At 50.9% G+C, this 18,747-nt stretch overlaps 1 protein-coding gene across 3 annotated transcripts; it reads right to left on the bottom strand.

Annotated features, from left to right (window-relative positions):
* Positions 1-5,881: 5,881 nt before the first annotated feature.
* LOC125633220 (brain and acute leukemia cytoplasmic protein-like) lies at positions 5,882-17,789 on the bottom strand. 3 transcript variants are annotated; one of them, XM_048842207.2, is made up of 4 exons: positions 17,390-17,789; positions 14,988-15,471; positions 11,200-11,390; positions 5,882-7,976 (listed from the first exon to the last, which is right to left on the bottom strand). In XM_048842207.2, exons 2-4 carry the CDS (start codon positions 15,172-15,174, stop codon positions 7,824-7,826), a joined length of 531 nt encoding a protein of 176 aa, XP_048698164.1. In that variant the 5' UTR covers positions 15,175-15,471; positions 17,390-17,789; the 3' UTR covers positions 5,882-7,823. The 3 variants fall into 3 exon arrangements, with proteins under 3 accessions (XP_048698164.1, XP_048698163.1, XP_048698165.1); XM_048842206.2 differs by lacking the exon at positions 17,390-17,789 and adding an exon at positions 15,858-15,933; XM_048842208.1 differs by lacking the exons at positions 5,882-7,976; positions 17,390-17,789 and adding exons at positions 10,506-11,110; positions 15,858-15,933.
* Positions 17,790-18,747: the final 958 nt, after the last annotated feature.

Below are 18,747 nucleotides of genomic sequence, written 5' to 3' on the forward strand. Positions count from 1 at the left end.
TACACTTCCATCTTGTACAACTAGACACAACTAGGGGCAGCCAAGTTAAGTTCCAAAAGAAACCTCTTCCATCCTTTAGTGATTTTGATTACATTACCCAATAGTCAAATAATTTTGCTCAGATTCTCTCTCTGCCTGCTGCCTGCAGCAGTCCCTTATAGACCATTTCTGTGGGAAAAGGGCCCATTTTCCCTCAGAATAGCTATAAAGGCTTCTGGGGACAGAAGTGTAGTGGTGATAGTAGCCACTCTACCTGACCCCCTTGGAAAATTTAATGACCAAGCTTCCATCCAATGTGACTGCACAGAGTTGCACATACAGTGACATTTATATAACTGGGTTTTATCATTAAACAAAAACTTCCTTCTTGACATCTCACATACGTATCCAAAGTACCCTCCATTAAAACTTCAGAAAAACAAGAGTGTGGAAAGGCAGGTTGCACTTTGAAACTTTTTTTTTCCTCTACTCCCCCAGGACCAAGTCTCAGATCCAGTCTCTAAAGGCAGTCTTAACTCTGCTTTTGACCTTAAACCCTTTTGTGCCAAATCATCTTTCACTACCCCTAACTAATTTACAACCCTTCAGCAGCCCTTGCTGAAGCAGCACCAAACTTGAAAGATTACTGGCAGCTTCCCATAATGCTGCCCTTACTTCAAACCTCTCAAGCAGACTGAAGTGCCTCTTTTCCCTGGGAGGCATTCAGTCCCCATGGGCAGGGACCTTCTTCCCCTACCCATATACCAAGGAGGGTGGGCTCCTCAGCCACCCCCCATACCTCTGGGTCCCCTAACACTTCCTCAATTTCCTTTTTAATCTTATCCCAGGTTGACCCCTGTACCTGGTATGGGCCCTGGTCCTCCCTTATCCATTTATCCAAAAAATCCTTTACCCTGGCTTGCCAGAACCCGCAACTACCATCACGAGAGTTCGCGATACCCCCTCCAAGCAGCTGCGCGGACTGTTGGGGAGGGGGACTTACAGGCTGCCACTCACCTATCCAATGCGATGCATCCGAGTCACCGGCACCAAGATGTTAGGGGGCTTATTCCTTCACCCACTTACTTCCCTGGTCCTTCTCGCATGAACAGAGAGCAACAATACCCGAAGTCCAAAGGTGCAAACAATTCGATGTTTATTGGGGTGAACTTCCAGCAAGCATGATTCCAGTTTCCTTCCTTAGTATCCTCCTTCCCAGCTCTGACACCACAGAGCCTTACACCTGTGTCCCTGTTCCCATTCCTACCCTTAGCCAAACATGATTCCAACTTCCTTACTCCCATTCCCTGTTCCCATTTCCCCCTTTAGCAAAACATGATTCCAATGTTCTTACCCCCATTCCCTGTTCCCATCTCCCCCTTTAGCAAAACATGATTCCAATTTTCTTACCCCCATTCCCTGTTCCCATCTCACACACCCAGATGCCCACCCACACCCCGTCACTTCCTGATTGACTACAGATTATATAGTAAAACTTGAGTTCTGCTTAGCTATACCTTAACCAATCATTTTCCTGAAATTTAACTAACCAATCCTAACATATTGTAACATGATTATGTAACCAATTATATCCCACCACCTCAATTAGTTTACACCCAGCAAAATTAATTATACAGCAGACAGGAACAATCACAGAACCAGACAGAGATTATACAGACAAACAACAGCAAAGTGGGAACTATAATGACAAAACAATACAGAAGTGAGGATTTCACATCCCAGCTATTGATAAGTGAGTTCTTGCCAGACAGGATGCTATCAAACTAAGTTTCCTTTTACATTTTCTAGGCACTTCCCTTTCTCTGGAGGTGATAGGAATACAATCCTGTCCTGATAGTGCCTAACAGCCCAATAGCACCTTATTTCAATGTGACTAGTTTGGAATGTGAGGATGTGACCGTTCGCTTCCCAGCTTATGGCTGCCTCTGCTGCTTAGCCAAAGGCCTGAGCCTAAGCACAGGGCCACAAACTGTCACAGTAAGAGAAGGCCCTTACACTGGCAGACAGTGGTTTTGATTCTTTCTTTTATACCTCTATCACTAGCCAAGTGATAAGAATACACCTAAATTCTTAAAGTACAGGCCTTTGCAGACAGGCCTGAATATCTATATCCTAACAGCCTGCTACAAAACAAGGCAAATATCTGCAGGAGTTGCTGTATTCCCAAGAAGACCTCTGTCTACCCCGTACCCCTGTCTAAACCACTGCTTTAGAAGAATCAACTTCCAAGAGTCAATGGACTATAAAAGGAAGGGGCAGACAACCCCACATTCTTTCACCTAAGAAAACAAAAACACCAGCACCTTTGGGCCCCTTAAAGAGAGCCTGAGCAAGGGGAGAGCCAGTCACCATTTTGCTGCGAGACTGTGCATGAGAGAAACCACCTTGAACAGAGCCTGTGTCTTGCTAGATTAAGTTTTAGACCTTTTAAAGTGCAGCTTGTTTTGTTTTACTTGTAACTCTTTCTATCTGCATTCCTTATACTTGACTTCGATGACTCCTATATAGGTTTTGTTAATAGACTCATTTCAGTTTCAGTTTTACCCTAAACTCAGGGCTGCGTTTCAAGGGAAGAGTCTAGTTACCCCCATTTAAGTTAATAAGCTGTGAAGGGCTTTGGTGTCTTTAAAGGAAGAAACAAACCATACGATTTCTCTGGACTGTCCATGGGTTGAGGAAAATCCAGGACTGGGTGTGTGTTGGGGTCACCCTGCATGTAGTAACCGAGGCTGGTAGAAGCCAGAGTGGGGCTGTAGACAGGCTACTGGGGTCAGAGCTGTGGAACCAGGCCGCCTGGCACACAGAAACTCAGGGGGTGACCCGCTTGCTGGTATGCTGGTTGTGAGTGGCCCAGGTTGGGAGCTACAACAGCAAAGCATTGTGAGGCACCCACAGTTACAGGGAAGATGGTGACACAGCCCCTCGCTGGTCTGGATTTGTACCCTGAACCAGAAAGACCGTGACAGCACGTCCCAAAGGTTTGTGAACTTCCCCCCCTCCATTAGTACCAGGCTAGCTGGAGCCAGTATCCAGCTGCCTCACTCCTCTGGCAAAAAGAACAAACCATCCTGTATGACTGTTTAAAGGAACAGTGACAGATGCATGGGTTACATGCACACATGGGAAGAGGCCCTGGGAAAGGAAGCCAGGGCGGTCTGGGATATGGGAGAGGCAGACCAATTGTTTGGGATCCCAAGGCCTGAAGTAGACGGTGGGTGGGTGTTCCCCCTATGCTGCCCCATAACAAGGGCAACATTGGAGCCCAGGAGGGCTGGATGCTGGAGCCAACTGAGGGGCTGAAGCCAGCTGGGGAAAGGACAGACCCTCAGAGGAAGGGCTGGGCTGGAAGATGGGGTTTGGCATTTTCCTTTGGACTCTGATTGACTCCGACTGCGGTGAACTCTGTGACTTGGCTATGTCACCCCGGTGCAGCAGTGCTCCTACATGAGAACCCCACAGCCACTTGCCAGCCTGTGGATAACTTCTGAGAGGGGAAACTGAGGCAGAGGCTGGGCCTGCTGTCAGACTGGGTAGATTCCTATGACTGGAGAGAAGACCTGAATTTCTCATGTAAACCCCATTAACAAGCAGAACCACCCCCAGCCCCAAAACATACATTTTCCACCTTTCTGGAGCTCCCCCACCCTTTGCCCTTTGCAGGGGTGAACTGAGACAGCCATCACCACCGGCTGTGCACCGCTTGTCTCCAAGGCTCTTTGAGACGGTCATAAGCAGACCTGAGGTGTTACTTTTGACGCTGCTAGCATGGCTCCCTTTTGTTCAGCCTGAGCCTGACTGGCAAGGACTGGGGGATCTGGTGTGGCAGCCAAGGAATGTGCCCTTAAAGGCTGCTAAGAGGTTGGGGGAGCAGCTATGACAGAGGAGCAGAGTGCTTTGAACCCAGCTGCTTTTAAGCCGGCAGCGAACTCAGCTTCCCTGCTGCTGTTGCTGCTTCGTATCGTTCCCGCTTGGAAGCACTAACTGGAGCGATGTCGATGCTGAACATGAGGGTAGAGCAGGAGCAAACATCCCGAGCCTGTAAGCACGGACTTCTCTCCCAGCAAGGGAACCAAGGGTCAGATCGTCAGCCCGCAGAAATCAGCATGCCTCCACCAGCTGAGGCCCTGGCCCCAAATCTTTCCTGACTGCTAGGAAGCTACAACAATTGGAAAAGCGAAGTATCCCATGTTGTATCAGAAATTCACCTGAGGAGCTACACATTGCGCTCGATTTGGAGCCCTGCAGCACAAAACACCACCCGTTAAGCTAGAGCAGTACCTCCGTCAGCTGGCACCAGGACACCACCCACACTGGTCTGCTTTGACCATGGTGGAGAAATAATATTTATCGCTATGTTAAAAGAGTAATAGGTGAAGCAAAGCGTCACTCCCCGAACTCCTGCTTTTAATACACTCCTCTGGAAACGACTAACCCTCTTTTAATTGGATTTGATTTTTGCAGAGACAAAATGAATACAAGAGCAAAGGGGGAAGCAGAGAGCTGCAAACAAACCTGGCTGAAAGGATCCGTTCCCATGACTCTGAACAACCTTCGTCCTATGAATTTCTGGGTTTTAACCCCATTTGATGGCTCTTCCCCAACCTCAGATCTCAACTGTAGGGTCGTCTCTTATTTCCCTATGTTGCTTTTTATTAAACGCCACACCTGGGGCTGGATGTTAAAGGTGGATATTTAGGTAGCCACATGAAATGGGTTGGAGGGTTTCGGGGACCAGGGAACCAGGGCCCCATTGTCCCCTCCCAGTTATTTGTGGGCTGAAGCCAGCCCCTGCAATCACAGATCTCCTCTCCCAAGAGCAGGAGCTCAGGGCAGCAGCAACAGGACGATGGTGGAGGAGGCATCTTCACAGCCTCCTGGACCCAAAAGGGTGGCACCAAATTCTGCTTTCTACCTGTGCACTCTGGAGACTGTTTCCTCTCTACTCATTGGCTGTTTGTGGCAACATCCTCTGAACCATCTCCCGCTGGCAGCCTCACTCTCCTGCCCTCCCTGCTCCTCCCTCCTTCCTTCCCTCCTCATCATTCCCCCCTCCCCACACTGTCATGTCCCTTTCTTCCTAGTCATCGATCCCAAGGCCAGAAAGAAGCAGTGTGATCATCTTGTCTGACCTCCTGTACAACACAGGCTAGACACCTGCCCCCCGATAGTTCCTGGAGTAGATCTATCAGAAAAATATCCAATCCTAATTTTAAAATAGTCAGTGCTGGAGACTCCCCCATGACCCTTGGTACATTGTTCCAATGGTTAATTACTCTCACCATCAAAAGTTTACACCTTATTTCCAGTCTGAATTTGTCTAGCTTCAACTTCCAGCCATTGGACCATGTGACCCCTTTCTCTGCTAGACTGAAGAGCCCATGATTAAATATTTGTTCCTCATGTAGGTACTTGCAGACTTTGATCAGGTCACCCTTTAACCTTCTCTGTTAAGCTCAATAGACTCAAGGGGCTCAGTCTGTCACTCTAGCGCAGGGGTGGGCAAACTTTTTGGCCCGAGGGCCACATCGAGGTGTGAAACTGTATGGAGGGCCAGGTAGGGAAGGCTGTGCCTCCCCAAACAGCCTGGCCCCTGCCCCCTATTTGCCCCCTCCCACTTCCTGCTCCCTGACTGTCCCCCTAAGAACCCCCCACCCATCCAACCCCCCCGTTCCTTGTCCGTTGACTGCTCCCTCCTGGGACCCTCCGCCCCAAACTGCCCCCCCCCCCGGGATCCCACCCTCTATCCAACCCCCCCACTTCCTGTCCCCTGACTGCCCCTCTGACTCCTATCCACACCCTCACCCCCTGACAGGCCCCCTGGGACTCCCACACCCTATCTAACCCCCCGTTCCCTGACCCCTGACCGCCCCAGAACCTCTGCCACATTGAACCATCCCCTGCTCCCTGTCCCCTGACTGCCCCCCAGGACTCCCTACCCAACCCCTCCCCCACTGCCACCCCGTTACCATGCCGCTCAGAGCGGCAGGAGCTCGCAGCCCCTCTGCCTGCGCGGTGGAGTAACTGCGGGGGAGGGGGAACAGCGGGGGAGGGGCCGGGGATGAGCCTCCTGGGCCAGGAGCTCAGGAGCCAGGCAGGACGGTACCACAGGCCACTGCAGTTTGCCCACCTCTGCTCCAGCACAGGTTCTCTAATCCTTGAATCATTCTTGAGACTCTTCTCTGACCCCTCTCCAATGCATTAACCTCCTTCTTGACACCAGTTCCCTCGCTCCTGTTAAATCCTCACCTCCTGCCTTCTCCCCTGGCCCAAAACATTGCCCCATGATCAGAAGGCTTTGCTTTCTCTAGGGCCTGTGCAGCCCAGGTCTCCAAGCCAGGGAGCAGCTGCCCAGAAGCTGGTGCTCACACCCAGATACAAATGGGTGGAGTTCCATATATGATCCACAGCCACTTTCAAATGGACCAACCAAGACATGCACGTTACAGCCCTAAGGGATCACACCAACATACCGTATCAATCCTCATTCTCCTTTCCCCACCCCCACTCCCACTCCCCCACCTCTCGTCGAGATCCTTAGGGCTGGAGATACTGGAGTCAAGCTGTGCAAACGCTTGACTCCAGGAGCACTGCACTGTCCAGAAGACCCCTGACAGCATTAAGCATTGTGCTTGGTGGACAGCGATTGCAGGATCAAGCTCTTGGATTGTATGGTGCTTGGGGCAGGGGCCTTGGCTGAGAGATTCAAAGGGCCTAAGGGAGTTGAATTTCACTGGGAGGGACCTTAGTTCCCTATAAGAGCCCCAGCCTTCATCTCTCTCATCTCTCTGTCTAGTACCAGCATTTTCTAGGGCACTGGGCAGATCGTAATAGAGCTGTGACTGATTGCAGAGTGGAGAAAGCCAGTCATTCTGTCTCAGCCGGTGCACATTGGCCCAGCCTCATTGACTGCAGTGGAGGTAAGCCGAATTCCCCCAGCGACAGATCTGGCCCCAGAGGGTTGAGGGAGTGCTAATGAGCGTTTCACACCTCGGTTACAGACAGGTGTTGACTAGCAAAGATTAAAAGGTGGGTCTAGTTCGGAGAGTGGCTCTGTGGAACTGCTATAATTATCATCAAAGTCCGGGTTGGTTCAGCGTACAAGCCAGTGTCCACCAGGGATTTGAAAAACCAGCTGTGTTCTATCCATCTCTCACATCCTCCTCTCTAGTGTAGATTTTGCAGCCAGAATTTAGCTACTGGTGACATGTGATGCAGAATGGAGTCCCCAGTCCTGGAGCCTCCGGTGTGTGGAAGGCCAGCGTCCAGCTGCCCCCATTCTCTTGGGGAAGGGGACAGACTCTTCCTTGCTTTTGCAAAGGGAAACCACAGCCTGGGGGGGGGGGTGTTCCTTCCCAAGAAATATCCCTTGCAAGGAGAAGAACTGCAGAGCTGACCACACGGTGGTGCTTGGCTGTTGTCAGCAGAGCTTGCTAGTGCAATTCTGTCCTCTCGTCCATCCGTCCAAGGATCATTCCTAGGCAGGAATTGGGCGGGGTGGGGAGCCTTGTCTAGCTCCTCAGATCTTTGGGCTCTGCAGAGACTCCTTCAAAAGGCAGTGGGTCTCATGGAGTCAGCTAGCGAGAGATAAGCCCTGCTACGCAGAGATCAATAGCAGTCTGTGCACATGCCCCCCAACACACACCAATGGGCTGAGTAGGCACCAGGGACCTGAATCAAAGCATATAGCACTGGGAGGGATTATTCTAGGAGCCTATCAAGATGGAAGGAGTGTTAATGTATCTCCTACTGGGTCAGGGCAGGTGGTCTTTGCTGCTAGCCCACAAGATGCCTGTCAGAGCCCAAACATTGACGAAAGATCGGAGTTAGGCTTTTCCTTTCTCCCCCACAGGGTTTGCCAGCCCATAGGTGGTGCAGGAGGTCCCTATGATTCTCCCTGATGTGTCGATCTGCTGGATGTTCTGCGTCACCATGATGGTGACTTGCTTGTTGGCCATGCGGTTGGATCGCCACTTGGTCTGGAAAGGAAGGAGAGGGAAGGTTAATCATTGGTGCCATGCCAGTCCAGGGCCCCCAGCAATGGTACCAAGGCAGCCGGATGATTCCACGTGGCCGGAATGTAGCGTATTATGGAGAGAATTCAGCCAGACCAGTGGCCTCTTCTGGTTACAAACAAATAAGCAAAAGGTAGAGGTGCAGGGTGGGGACTGGAGATATTGGGGCATTGATAGGTGCTTATGGGATATGGAATCATATGGAATAAAGTTGGGTAGAAGGGACCTCAGGAAATCATCAAGACCAGTCCCCTGCGCTGAAACAGGACCAAGTAAACCTAGATCAGCCCTGACAGGGGTTTGTCCAACCTGCTCTTAAAAACCTCCAGTGACGGGGATTCCATAACCTCCCTTGGAAGCCTGTTCCAGAGCTGAACTCCCCGTAGAGTTAGAAAGTTTTCCTAATGTCTAACCTAACTCTCCCTTGCTGCAGATTCAGCACATTGCTTCTTGTCCTGCCTTCAGTGGACACAACGAAGCATCGCTCACTGTCCTCTTGTAAGAGCCCTGAACAGATGTGAAGTCTGTTACCAGGTCCGTCCTCAGGCTTCTTTTCTCAAGACTAAACAGGCCCAGTGTTTGTAACCTCTCCTCACAGGTGAGGTTTTCTCAACCTTTGCTCATTTGTGTTGCTCTCCTCTGGCCTCTCTCCCATTTGTCCACCTCTTTCCCAATGTGCGGCCCCCAGAACTGGACATAGTTCTCCAGCTGAGGCCTCCCCAGTGCTGAGCAGAGTGGGACAGTTATCTCCTGTCTTACATGGGACATACCTGTCAATACACCCCAGAAGGATATTAGCCTTTTTCACAACTGCATCACATTGCTGACTCGTATTCAGTGTGTGACCCACTGTACCCCCCAGATCCTGGTCAGCAGTACGACCCCCTCGTCTATTATTCCCCATTGTGTAGGTTTGCGTTTGACTTTTCCTTCCTAAGTGCAGTACTTTGCCCTCATTTTACTGACTTTTCTCTTGTTGCTTTCAGACTGATTCTCCAATTTGTCAAGGTTGTCTTGCCCTCCAGAGTGCTTGTAAATGGAGCATAGCAGCCCCTAGGCACTAGGCAGTGCAATCTCATGGGTTAGACACCAGACTGGAACTCAGCAGAGCTCTGTTCTAGTCCCTGTTCTCCCACTAACCTGAGGCGTAACCTTGGATATGTTGCTTCCCCTCTCACTCTGTCTGACTTGCCTTTGTGGCAGGGCCTGCCTCTTACTCTGTGTTTGTCCAGCTCCCAGCACACGGGGGCCCTGATCTAGCTTTTGGGGCCTCTAAGAGCTCACCTAATAATTAATGAGGATGGTTTGAATAGCACACAGGAAACAGCAGTGCTTGAAAGCTGCCCCCAGCTGATGGCTGTTCAGTGGCCTAAGTGAGACATTGGCCTCAGTCCAGTTCTTGGGGGACTTTACAGATTCTATGACCATTTGTCGGCCATCTCAGCAGAGGTGCCAAGGAATGAATGGGCCACAGAGCCTGAACTCCCCTCTCATGCATTTCCCCCTGGGTCAGACTCCCCAGAACGGGGGAGCTTTTACTTTAGTTTATTTGCATTATGGTAGCACGTAATGGCTGTAGTCAGGGAAGAGGAGTCCGCTGCACAAAAATGAGTCACAAGAAGATGGTCCCTTCTCCAAAGAGCTCACAGTCTGGGTGGGACACAAGACAGGGCAGGTGCACGGAACAGACCCATGGAGGAGAAGGTGACAGTGGAATGGGTGCGTCTTGCAGAGCAGACAGTGGTTGCAGCCTGGCACTACCTTACACGTGCATGGGGGAAGTTTGTGCTCCAGCTGCCTTTGCTGGACCTGGTTTAGGGACAGCTAAAAGCTCCATCTGCCATGGGTGTCAGGCACCAGCATGAACCTCCTTTCGAAATGGGGAACTTGGAGAGGATGCTCTTGGAGTCATCAAGTATTTGGGAGGAGCATACCCCTGGCAGTAACAAAAGCAAGGGTTGTGGACTGAAGGCACATGCCTGGGACATCAAGGAGTGCTGGGGATTGTGTGACAGATGTGGGAAAGCGGGGACATGAAGTGACTCACTAATGCTGGAGGAGATTAACTGTTATAGCAGCGCTTTTCTCTCTGTGTCTCCCCCTACCCCAGCCTACAGAAACGGCACAATTGTACCTCTCAGCACATTTTGCCTGGCCTAGATTTAAATTTCTGTGTCTAGCTCCCGGGGGACCTTGGGCAACATCTGGAAGAGGAGGCCATTAGACGGACTGATGGAAGTCGGTGGAGGTGAAGTTTGTCTCACAAGCTTATGTTTCAGGGTTTGCTAGGTCTCCCGAAAGAGTCGGGTGTTGTTCAAAATTCCAGCTAGAAATGTGCTCCCTTGGAGAGAGGAGGTTGGTCATCTTAAGCCATAGAGATAGGATCCTCCCCCATCACTTGCATCATAGCACACGGTCACTTCCCCTCCACCCTATCTACAAGTAGGTACATCCCTCCACACAGTGCTGACGAACTACAGCTGGTCAAGAATATATTGATGAAACATTTTTTTAATTGGAAATGACAATTCATCACACCTGGAATTTTTCCCAGCAAAGGGTTGGGTTGGAAGGTTTCTCAGGTCCAGGATGGAATTTCTGCTCAAAATCTGAGAGAGAAAGAGAGAGGCCAACAACCCCATAGTTAGCACTCCCTGGGGATGTGGGGAGTGCCGTAATTCACGTCTCTCACATCTCAGGTGAGTTTCCTAACGGATAGAGTCAGTGACTCTTGTCGGAGCTGTGATTTCTATAATGTGCAACTAACGTATTGAGAGGCCTGCCGAGACTGACTCTGTAGCCTGGGGTTTACTGCCCTCTCCTGGGATGTGGGAGACCTCGATTCAACACCTTCCTGCAAAGCAGGGACTTGAACCTGCGTCTATCACATCCCCGGTGAGTGTTCTGGGCTCTCTTGCTCTCCCTCATTGTTTGTGAAAAATTTCAGAAGGTCTCAGTTTCTTCTTAATGTGGAACTGAACATTTTTTTGAAATCTCGACTGTTTGCAGGATGGGGAAACCATTTTCCACCTCGCTCTGCTCCTCACAGCATACTGGGGCACTGTGGTCGGTGCTGACAGAGGGACGAGCTCCTCCTACTGAAAAAACGAACCCATGGTTTATCTCTTGAGAAGTTACCCATGCATCTCCTGGTGAAGCCCACCTCCATCTTATGAAACAACCTCACCTCCTCAGTACAGAGCACACTTTTTTTCTGCAGTGTTGTTCCAGAGGGCGAGAGTCCATTCAATGGCTTGTGGGTTACTTGACTTCCACCAGCTGGAGCTTTGACTTCATTCAAGGACAAATCAGACATCACAGAGCAAACTTTCAAGTAGGCCTGCGCTGGGTTAGGAATCCCATCGTCAAAGAAATCTCCTAATGGAAAACGAAGAAATACTTTTTGAGCCAATTCAAAGTTGTGCTTCCCGCTAATGTAAAATGAAGGCTCACAATTAAAACACAGGGTTCAGAGTAGCAGCCGTGTTAGTCTGTATTCGCAAAGAGAACAGGAGGACTTGTGGCACCTTAGAGACTAACACATTTATCTGAGCATAAGCTGTAGCTCACGAAAGCTTATGCTCAAACAAATTTGTTTGTCTCTAAGGTGCCACAAATCCTCCTGTTCTTTTTAATTAAAACACAGAGGACCATTTCTGAGTGAAAACAAGCCCCTTTCAAAAACTCAGCATGGGCACTATTTTGCTGAAATGACTCTTTGGTATGAAATGAGATCCATCTCCAAGCTGAAAGGGAATGCCAAAAGCTTCAAATCTGGCTTCAAATTCTTTGCACAGTAGAAGAGCACGATGAGCTGTGAATTCTTTGCACAGTCCCTACTTTCACCAGTCTGGAGTTCATTTGCCGTGAAGTGTTGGAAATAGAATGAATCTCAAAACCATTTTTGTATTTCAAAATTACAAAATAAAATGACAGCTAGGCTTGGCAGATTGTTTTAATAATTTTGACAGATAGCGACGTTTATGTTAAGCCTTTCCCCTCTATTTTTATCGATTTAAATGTTCACAGTCTCTTTGGGCTTCAGTTTCCCCATCTATAAAATAGGCACAAGACTTCCCTTTCCCCACACTTTTTCTGATTAGGCTTCAAGATCTTCTGGGCAGGGACTGCCTATTGCTATGTGTATGTGCAGGGCCTAGCACAGGGATCCCCAGACTTTTTCAGTCACGCTCCCCTGCTTACCCGGTCTGTGTCCCCCCTCCCCGGGAGCTGCAGTGGGGAGGCCAGGCTGGGAGTGGGTGCAGAGCTGTGGTTGGGAGCCAGGGCCAGGACCAGGGGCGGAGCCTTGGCCACCATCGGGAGCTGGGAACTGTGGCCAGGAGTGGGGCCGTCGTCGGGGGTGGGGCTCGGAGCTGCGGCTGGGGCCACGGTGAGGAGCGGGAGCAGGGACTAGGATTGGGGCTGGGGGCGGGGCCTGGAGTGGAACTGGGGGCAGAGTGGGCTGGGTGGCACTTCTTCCCCACCCTCTATGGGGGCTGGCCTGAGCCCTGCCGTGCCCCCCTGAGCATTCCTCCGTGCCCCCCTAGGGCAGCATGCCCCACAGTTTGGGGACCACTGGCCAAGCACAACTGAGGCACAACCGAGATTGGAACCCCAACATGCCACTGTAATAGCAATATTGTTTTACAAGTTCTGCCTCATTGCAAGTTATGCTGTCACGGCTGCTCTGCATATGGATGCAATGAACTGAATCAAACATACAGCACCTCTATGGAACACAGTGTGTCTCTGTCGATTTATTTCATTTTTAGGGCTGGGATCAGGGAAGAGAAGCCATGAAATCCTCTCAGCAGGAAAGCTCGCAGATCTGATCATTTTCTTCCCTGAATTACACATTCTGCCCCCGAGATCTCAGCAGAAGCAAAAGGAACCACTTGCTATCAGGATGTGGGGTAACTTGGTGTGAAAATTATTGTAAATGATTATGGCTGCTAAGGGAGAGAGCCAGGACTGGTCATGCTATTTATTAGATCTAAGGATCAGGACAGATCTGCATGGAATGGTCAAATCTTTGCACCATGCTGTTGGTAGATGCCTTAAAAGGGGTATTTTATCCTCCTTTATACTGCAGCTTGTGCATTTTCTCCTGTGCTCTACCCATGCGGAACTCAATGAACTCATGTAATCATAGCACGTCGAGATGGATGAGACCTCTGGCCTCATCTGCGCCTTTCCCTAGGACCGGTGCAGACTTGGTCAGTATTGCTCATTTGCTACCGATTGGTCCAGTCTGGTTCTAAATGCCCCAAGTAATGGGATTAGCAAAACCTCCCCTATTCGCCTAAACCAAAGCTGGGGGAAACTGGCATGTATTCAAGCTGCCTTTCTGCTCCAGTGAAAGCAGCTTTATTCCCTAGCCCCCAGAGACTCAGCAAATTTAATAGGGGGCTTGACATCTTAAGGAAGAGACAGTCATGGGGGTATGGACATGGGCTGTGCTGAGTTTTTCATCTGACAGTTAGCTGGCTTTTTCTCAAGATCACACCCTTAAGTATCGGTAGCAATCCTGAGGGAGTGCAAGGTCACTCCCCTGGCCGCACATCACTGTGCAGACTCCGGCTGAGTTAGAGCACAGTAAGAGATGGCCTGTAGGATGGCTTTCCTATGGGGAATCACTGTTGCTTGCAGTCTAGAGGGCAGATCCTTGGAAGTGACCTGAGTGGGCTCTGGATCAGACCCTGGATGCACATAAGAATTGAGCCCTATCAAAGTTCCTGGACTGATACTCAGAGTTTCCCCTGATGGTTCATTTTCCCCTCTTGCTTCTGGGGCCAGTTTAGGTTTTATTTCACCAACTTTCCAAGGGATTCTTGTAAACCTGGTTACCAAATTTGATTGCCAAGCTATATCCATGGCGGCAAACCTGAGCAAGAGCAGATCAGCACATTCTAAAAAAATTTTTCAGGCTGATGTTCATTTTACGGTGGAAGCCAGACTCAAGGGGACACCTTACAACACACAACTCCTCCTCCCGCGAAAGGGGGATACCTTGGGTTTATAGCCCCCTTCATTCCCCCCCTTCTTTAAAAGGCCTGATTTTTTTCCCCTGCTTCTTTTCACCAAGCCATTCCCCAGACTTCAATTCAAACACACAGTATCTGGGGGAAGTTCTCTGGCCCGTGTTATACAGAAGGTCAGACAGGATGATCATAATGGTCCCTTCTGGCTTTGGAGTCTATGAATCTATAAGGCACCATGTCAATACAAAACACCTCACAGTTTGTTCCCATCAAGCTGTGCAGCAGGGAGACCGGGAACGGATCCAGCCTGTGGGTATCGCAGGCCTGTGGGTATAGCGGCTCTCACCTGGCCTGAGTTTGCCCCAGCGTTACCAAGACGCTGCAGCTTGCCCTGTGCACCACGAGGTGTCGCTGTTGCTTCACACCGTTCTGTCCCGAGGGACATCCCCTGCAGGTGGGCAGCGGCTTGCTCTGCACTGCAGGTTGGACTGAGGTGTTCACAGCGTTAACCCTGTCCATCCACAACCCCCAGCGTGGGGCTCCTATCGAAACTGGGGGACAACGTGTTCATGGTGCAAACCACAGCTCAGAGAGAGTGACTTGTGGCCTCCATCTCTCCCCCGTTCACCATTGTGCGGGCCCCTCCTCCTCTCCGTTGGCTGGACCTGCTCCCCATTCCTATCCGCCCGGCCCACCCGGCCCCCCGCTGCACCTACAGCAATTGGCATGTGCACCAGCCGGTAGGAAGGCATTAAAAGATACCCTGCTCCTTTCCATGCCACTGAGCTCCTGGAGACCTGTCAGAGCGGCCAGCACCCTGCAAACAGCCCGCTCTCCGCAGGCCACCAGCAGCAAGTGCTCTGACCAGCCCTGCTTGGGGACCTCTGTTCTACCCTCTGGGCATGGCACCACCCTCAGAGGTATCTCAGCATGACTGAGTGCCCCAGAGGGCCAGGCGCCTATCCTTGCCATTGAGCATGGCCTGCTGTCTTACCTGAGTTCATCGTGCTCTTCTCCCTGTCAAAGGCAGCCCCAGGGGAGCTCTCCTGTGGGATGGTCTGGAGGGCGGAGAGCGGGATGTCGGCATCTGTGTTCATCAGCCAGGTAGACTCCGTCTCTTTGGTCCAGTTCTCCCGGTACCTCGGCTCCAGGCCGTCCGTCCGGCTGCCCCCACAGCCCATGGCAGGGGCTGACTGGCGTCACTGATGGCACGTCAGGCAAGCGTCTCGGAGTATGGCAGGTCCCTCAGCCACCCTTTGTGAGCATCTTCCTGCCTCCCGGGTGTCACGCTAGTGGGATCCAGCCCCTCCTTCAGCCAGAGTTATTCCCACCCAACTCTCTTGGGTAGTTCCCTCCCCTGCAACTGCAGTCAAGGGAAGAGCCACCCCTGGGTGTGTTAGCTGCTGTGAAATGGGGTGGCCGGACTGCCGACCAGGGGTTAGGGTCCTTCAGCTGGTCTATGAGTTGGAGTAAGGCACCTGAAAGGGGTAAATAAAAGAGATAGGCATTGTCTTTGTCATTCAACCACTCAGTTCATTGGAGACCAGAAAAACATTAACCACAATGTAGCCCTGGCTGGCCCTATTGCTGGGAAGCTTCTCTATGAAATAAATGTGCAGTTTGGGGCTGTCCTAGCAGATCTGAAGAGCTGCAGTTACTGAACCCAGCAGGCACTGAGCTGCTGCAGCTGGCAAATTACTAATGGCGGAGCCGGGGGGAGGGAATAATAAACCTAGAGGGTTTTAGAATCTCTGTCCACTTTATCCCTATTTCCCTGTCGTGCACGAGGGCACCCATGCAATCAAGGCACCCGCAAATCTCTATTAGATCTGGGGTTGCTATTTATTAGGAAGTATCTACTTACAGAATTGGACCCTTCTCCTGGTTTCCGAATCACCCCTGAGCAGCCCGTGACATTTACGATTTTTCTGCCTCCAGGCACTGCCGAAATCCAAATTAATAATTAACCTGCAGCATCCAGGAGGCGGTGCTACCCCATTGCTTTGCCTGTACGTTTTCAGTGGGGATGGGCTAAGCCTTCTAAATGTAGCTCTAAGCCCATTCCAGAGTTTGACTTGGTTTGTGTTTCACTACGGAAAGGCTGCAAAAAGGAGCAGAGGGGAGAGACCAGTGAAAATATACAGTGAGAATTGGAGTGGAAGCAGATAATGATTGAAAGAGAGATCCTAAGACTTTGATAAAGAGCTGGTGGGAGAGAAAGAAATCAAGTGCGGGGAAAGGAACAGAGAGTGAAAGCAAATCCAGAGCGAGCATGTGAAGAATGGAGCCGAGAGGAATATTCAAAGAAGAAATGAGTGCAGACAACATACAGTGCGGAGAGGAAGCAGCAGGTGCCAGCCAAACCTTGCAGGGAACAGTCTATTCCAAGTCCATACCCCAGAACTCCTTCAGCTAGAGACTCCTTTTTAGGTGACAATGGGGGATTGGTTTAAATTGCAGGGGAGAAAAAGGTTTGGGACTCAAACTAGCTTGGAGAATCTTCAAACAATTAGTCTGAGAGCTTTGTAGAACTGAAAGCTCGTCTCTCTCTAGCTCCCATCTCTGTGGCTTCGTTAGTCATTTAGCGCTTTACAAGACAAAGCGTGGTCCCTGCCCCAAAGAGATCACCGTCAAAGGCCCCCATCCCAACATGGGAGCCTCCCAAGTGACTTTATTATTCAGAGTACAGTAACACCTTGAGGCTCCAACCAAGATTGCACCAGGCACTGTACAGACCTTACCAAGAGACTGTCTCTATCCTGGAAAGCTGACTGTTAGAATCGAGGTGGAAGGGGAAACAGATGGGAAGCCCGTTGCTCCAGGTCACTCAGCGGGTCAACGGCACAGCTGGGATTAGACCCCAGGTCTTGAGTTCCAGTCCACTGGCCTACCGGCTAGTAAAGCCTGCCTGGAGTAGGACAGTGCATGGACACCAGTCCACGGCAGTGAGCATCCCCCTGAAGGCGGACTTGGAGCTGAGGAGATGCAATGGGAAATCCACAGGGACTCATTCAAATGGGTTTCGAGCTTTTCAGGGCAGGGACTGTGTTTTTACAGCGTGTCTGCACATCGCTTAGTAGCACATGGAGCCCGGAGCCCGGATTGGTGCTGCTGTAACGCAGATAAACAGCAGTAACAGTGTGTGTGTGCAACACCCCCCCCCCCCCCCCCAGGAATCGGAAAGTTCAGAGATCCTGAGGACTTTGTCAGTGTCTAGCAAACCAGCAAAGCCTTGAGATTCTGCACCAGTCCCCTTGGGGCAGCCCAGCTGAGCAGAGGCAGTGCCAACAAACCAACCCCTCCATTCTCCCCGCTCGCTCCCAGGAAGAAACTCTGCCTGCTGCAGTAATCCCTGGCCGGAGGGCGTGGTCGTGTTAAGGACAATTTTTCTCTCACCTTATCGGTGCTGGAGAAGCTGCTTCTCTGGTTCCGTTCCCTGCTTCTCTCCAGCCACAGCGGCAGCTGCTTTGTGCTCTGCCCCTCCTGTTCGCTCCTGCATCTCCTCAAGGCCTCGGTGCTCCACGCCTCAGCAGCCCCCTGCGCTGGGATCAGTGTGCGGCACCAGCTGGAGGAGGTGCTGAAGCGGGACCCAGTGACGTCTGCTCTAGCATCAGTCAAGGAGCAGCATGTGCAGAGTGAGCCATTGGTTTGTAGTGCCTCACTCTAGATGGGTCAATCCAGCCGTTGTGAAATACTAAGAAACCAGGAGACGTTAGTGGAAGACTCGGATATGAGACGCTGCGATGAATGCCTAGGTCTGCAGAAAATGCTTTGTGATCTTTTCTTCCCTTCTTGGATCTAATCTACTGCAGTGTTGCTGTATCTTGTTCAAAAGCTGCTAGGGTTCATCCCAGAGGGGGCTGCATTGCAGTGATGGATAAAGTGATTTTATATATTAGCTGGTTAGCTGCTTGGGACTGGGACTGGGCCCTGCTTGGCCCCTTTGGGAATTGCTGCAGTACGGATGTTAAACAATCAATATGCACATTTCAGCACAGCCCCAGAAGTGAGGCAGGTGCTTAACGTCTGCAGAGATGAAGCTCCCGTCCGGCATTCTCAGGCCTAGATTCTACCTGTGCTCACCCCCAGGCATGGTGCCAGTTACCGTTACTACTGTCTGTACTGAGCGTTACTAGTGAAAACACTGAGCACCTGCAGGATCAAGCCCTAATTTCAGATGGGATTGAACCACGAATTCCCAGACTGGATCAGACCCAAGCTCCACCTAGGCCAGGGTCCTCCACTCCGACAAGGGGCAGCACCAGCTGATCTATCAGGCTGTTATCCTCTTTTGTGGACCAGCCACTAGAGGAAGACCCAACTGAGCCAGTGGGTTCCATTTATACGCAGGAGAAAGCAGTGCTGCCCACAGCCATATGCCCGTTAAACCCAGGGTGTATCCCAGAGCGGGGGCAAAAGGGGCAGTTTGTTCCAGGCCCCCTGTCTGAGAGGCTCCGCAAAGCTGAGTGGCATTGCAATGTGGCGTTGCAGCCTGGCACACAAGGATGCAGGGCCACTGAGTGAAATCTGATCCGGCAGTGACCCTTGACAGCATTGCTGACAAGAAGCACAAAACCCCAAGTACAGAATTGGGAAGGAGCAGGCCATGTGTTGGTTCCAGCAGAAGTATGATGGCATCATCCTTCCTGGCAAATGAGCAGTTCCAGTTACCAAAAATGCTAATAAAATTTTCTAACATTTAAAAAACACAATGACCAAGACACAACTCACTCCTACCTCCCACCAATGGGACT

The sequence above is a fragment of the Caretta caretta genome, chromosome 3 (assembly GCF_965140235.1).
Source record: "Caretta caretta isolate rCarCar2 chromosome 3, rCarCar1.hap1, whole genome shotgun sequence".
Taxonomy (NCBI): Eukaryota; Metazoa; Chordata; order Testudines; family Cheloniidae; genus Caretta; species Caretta caretta.

Coding starts and splice junctions, on each gene's coding strand:
- LOC125633220 (XM_048842207.2), bottom strand. CDS start 15,174: ATGGGCTGTGGGGGCAGCCGGACGGACGGCCTGGAGCCGAGGTACCGG. Junction 11,391..14,987: donor GAAGAGCACGATGAACTCAG/GTAAGACAGCAG, acceptor GTTTTCCATTAG/GAGATTTCTTTGACGATGGG. Junction 7,977..11,199: donor GTGTGCTCTGTACTGAGGAG/GTGAGGTTGTTT, acceptor CTTCCTTTCCAG/ACCAAGTGGCGATCCAACCG.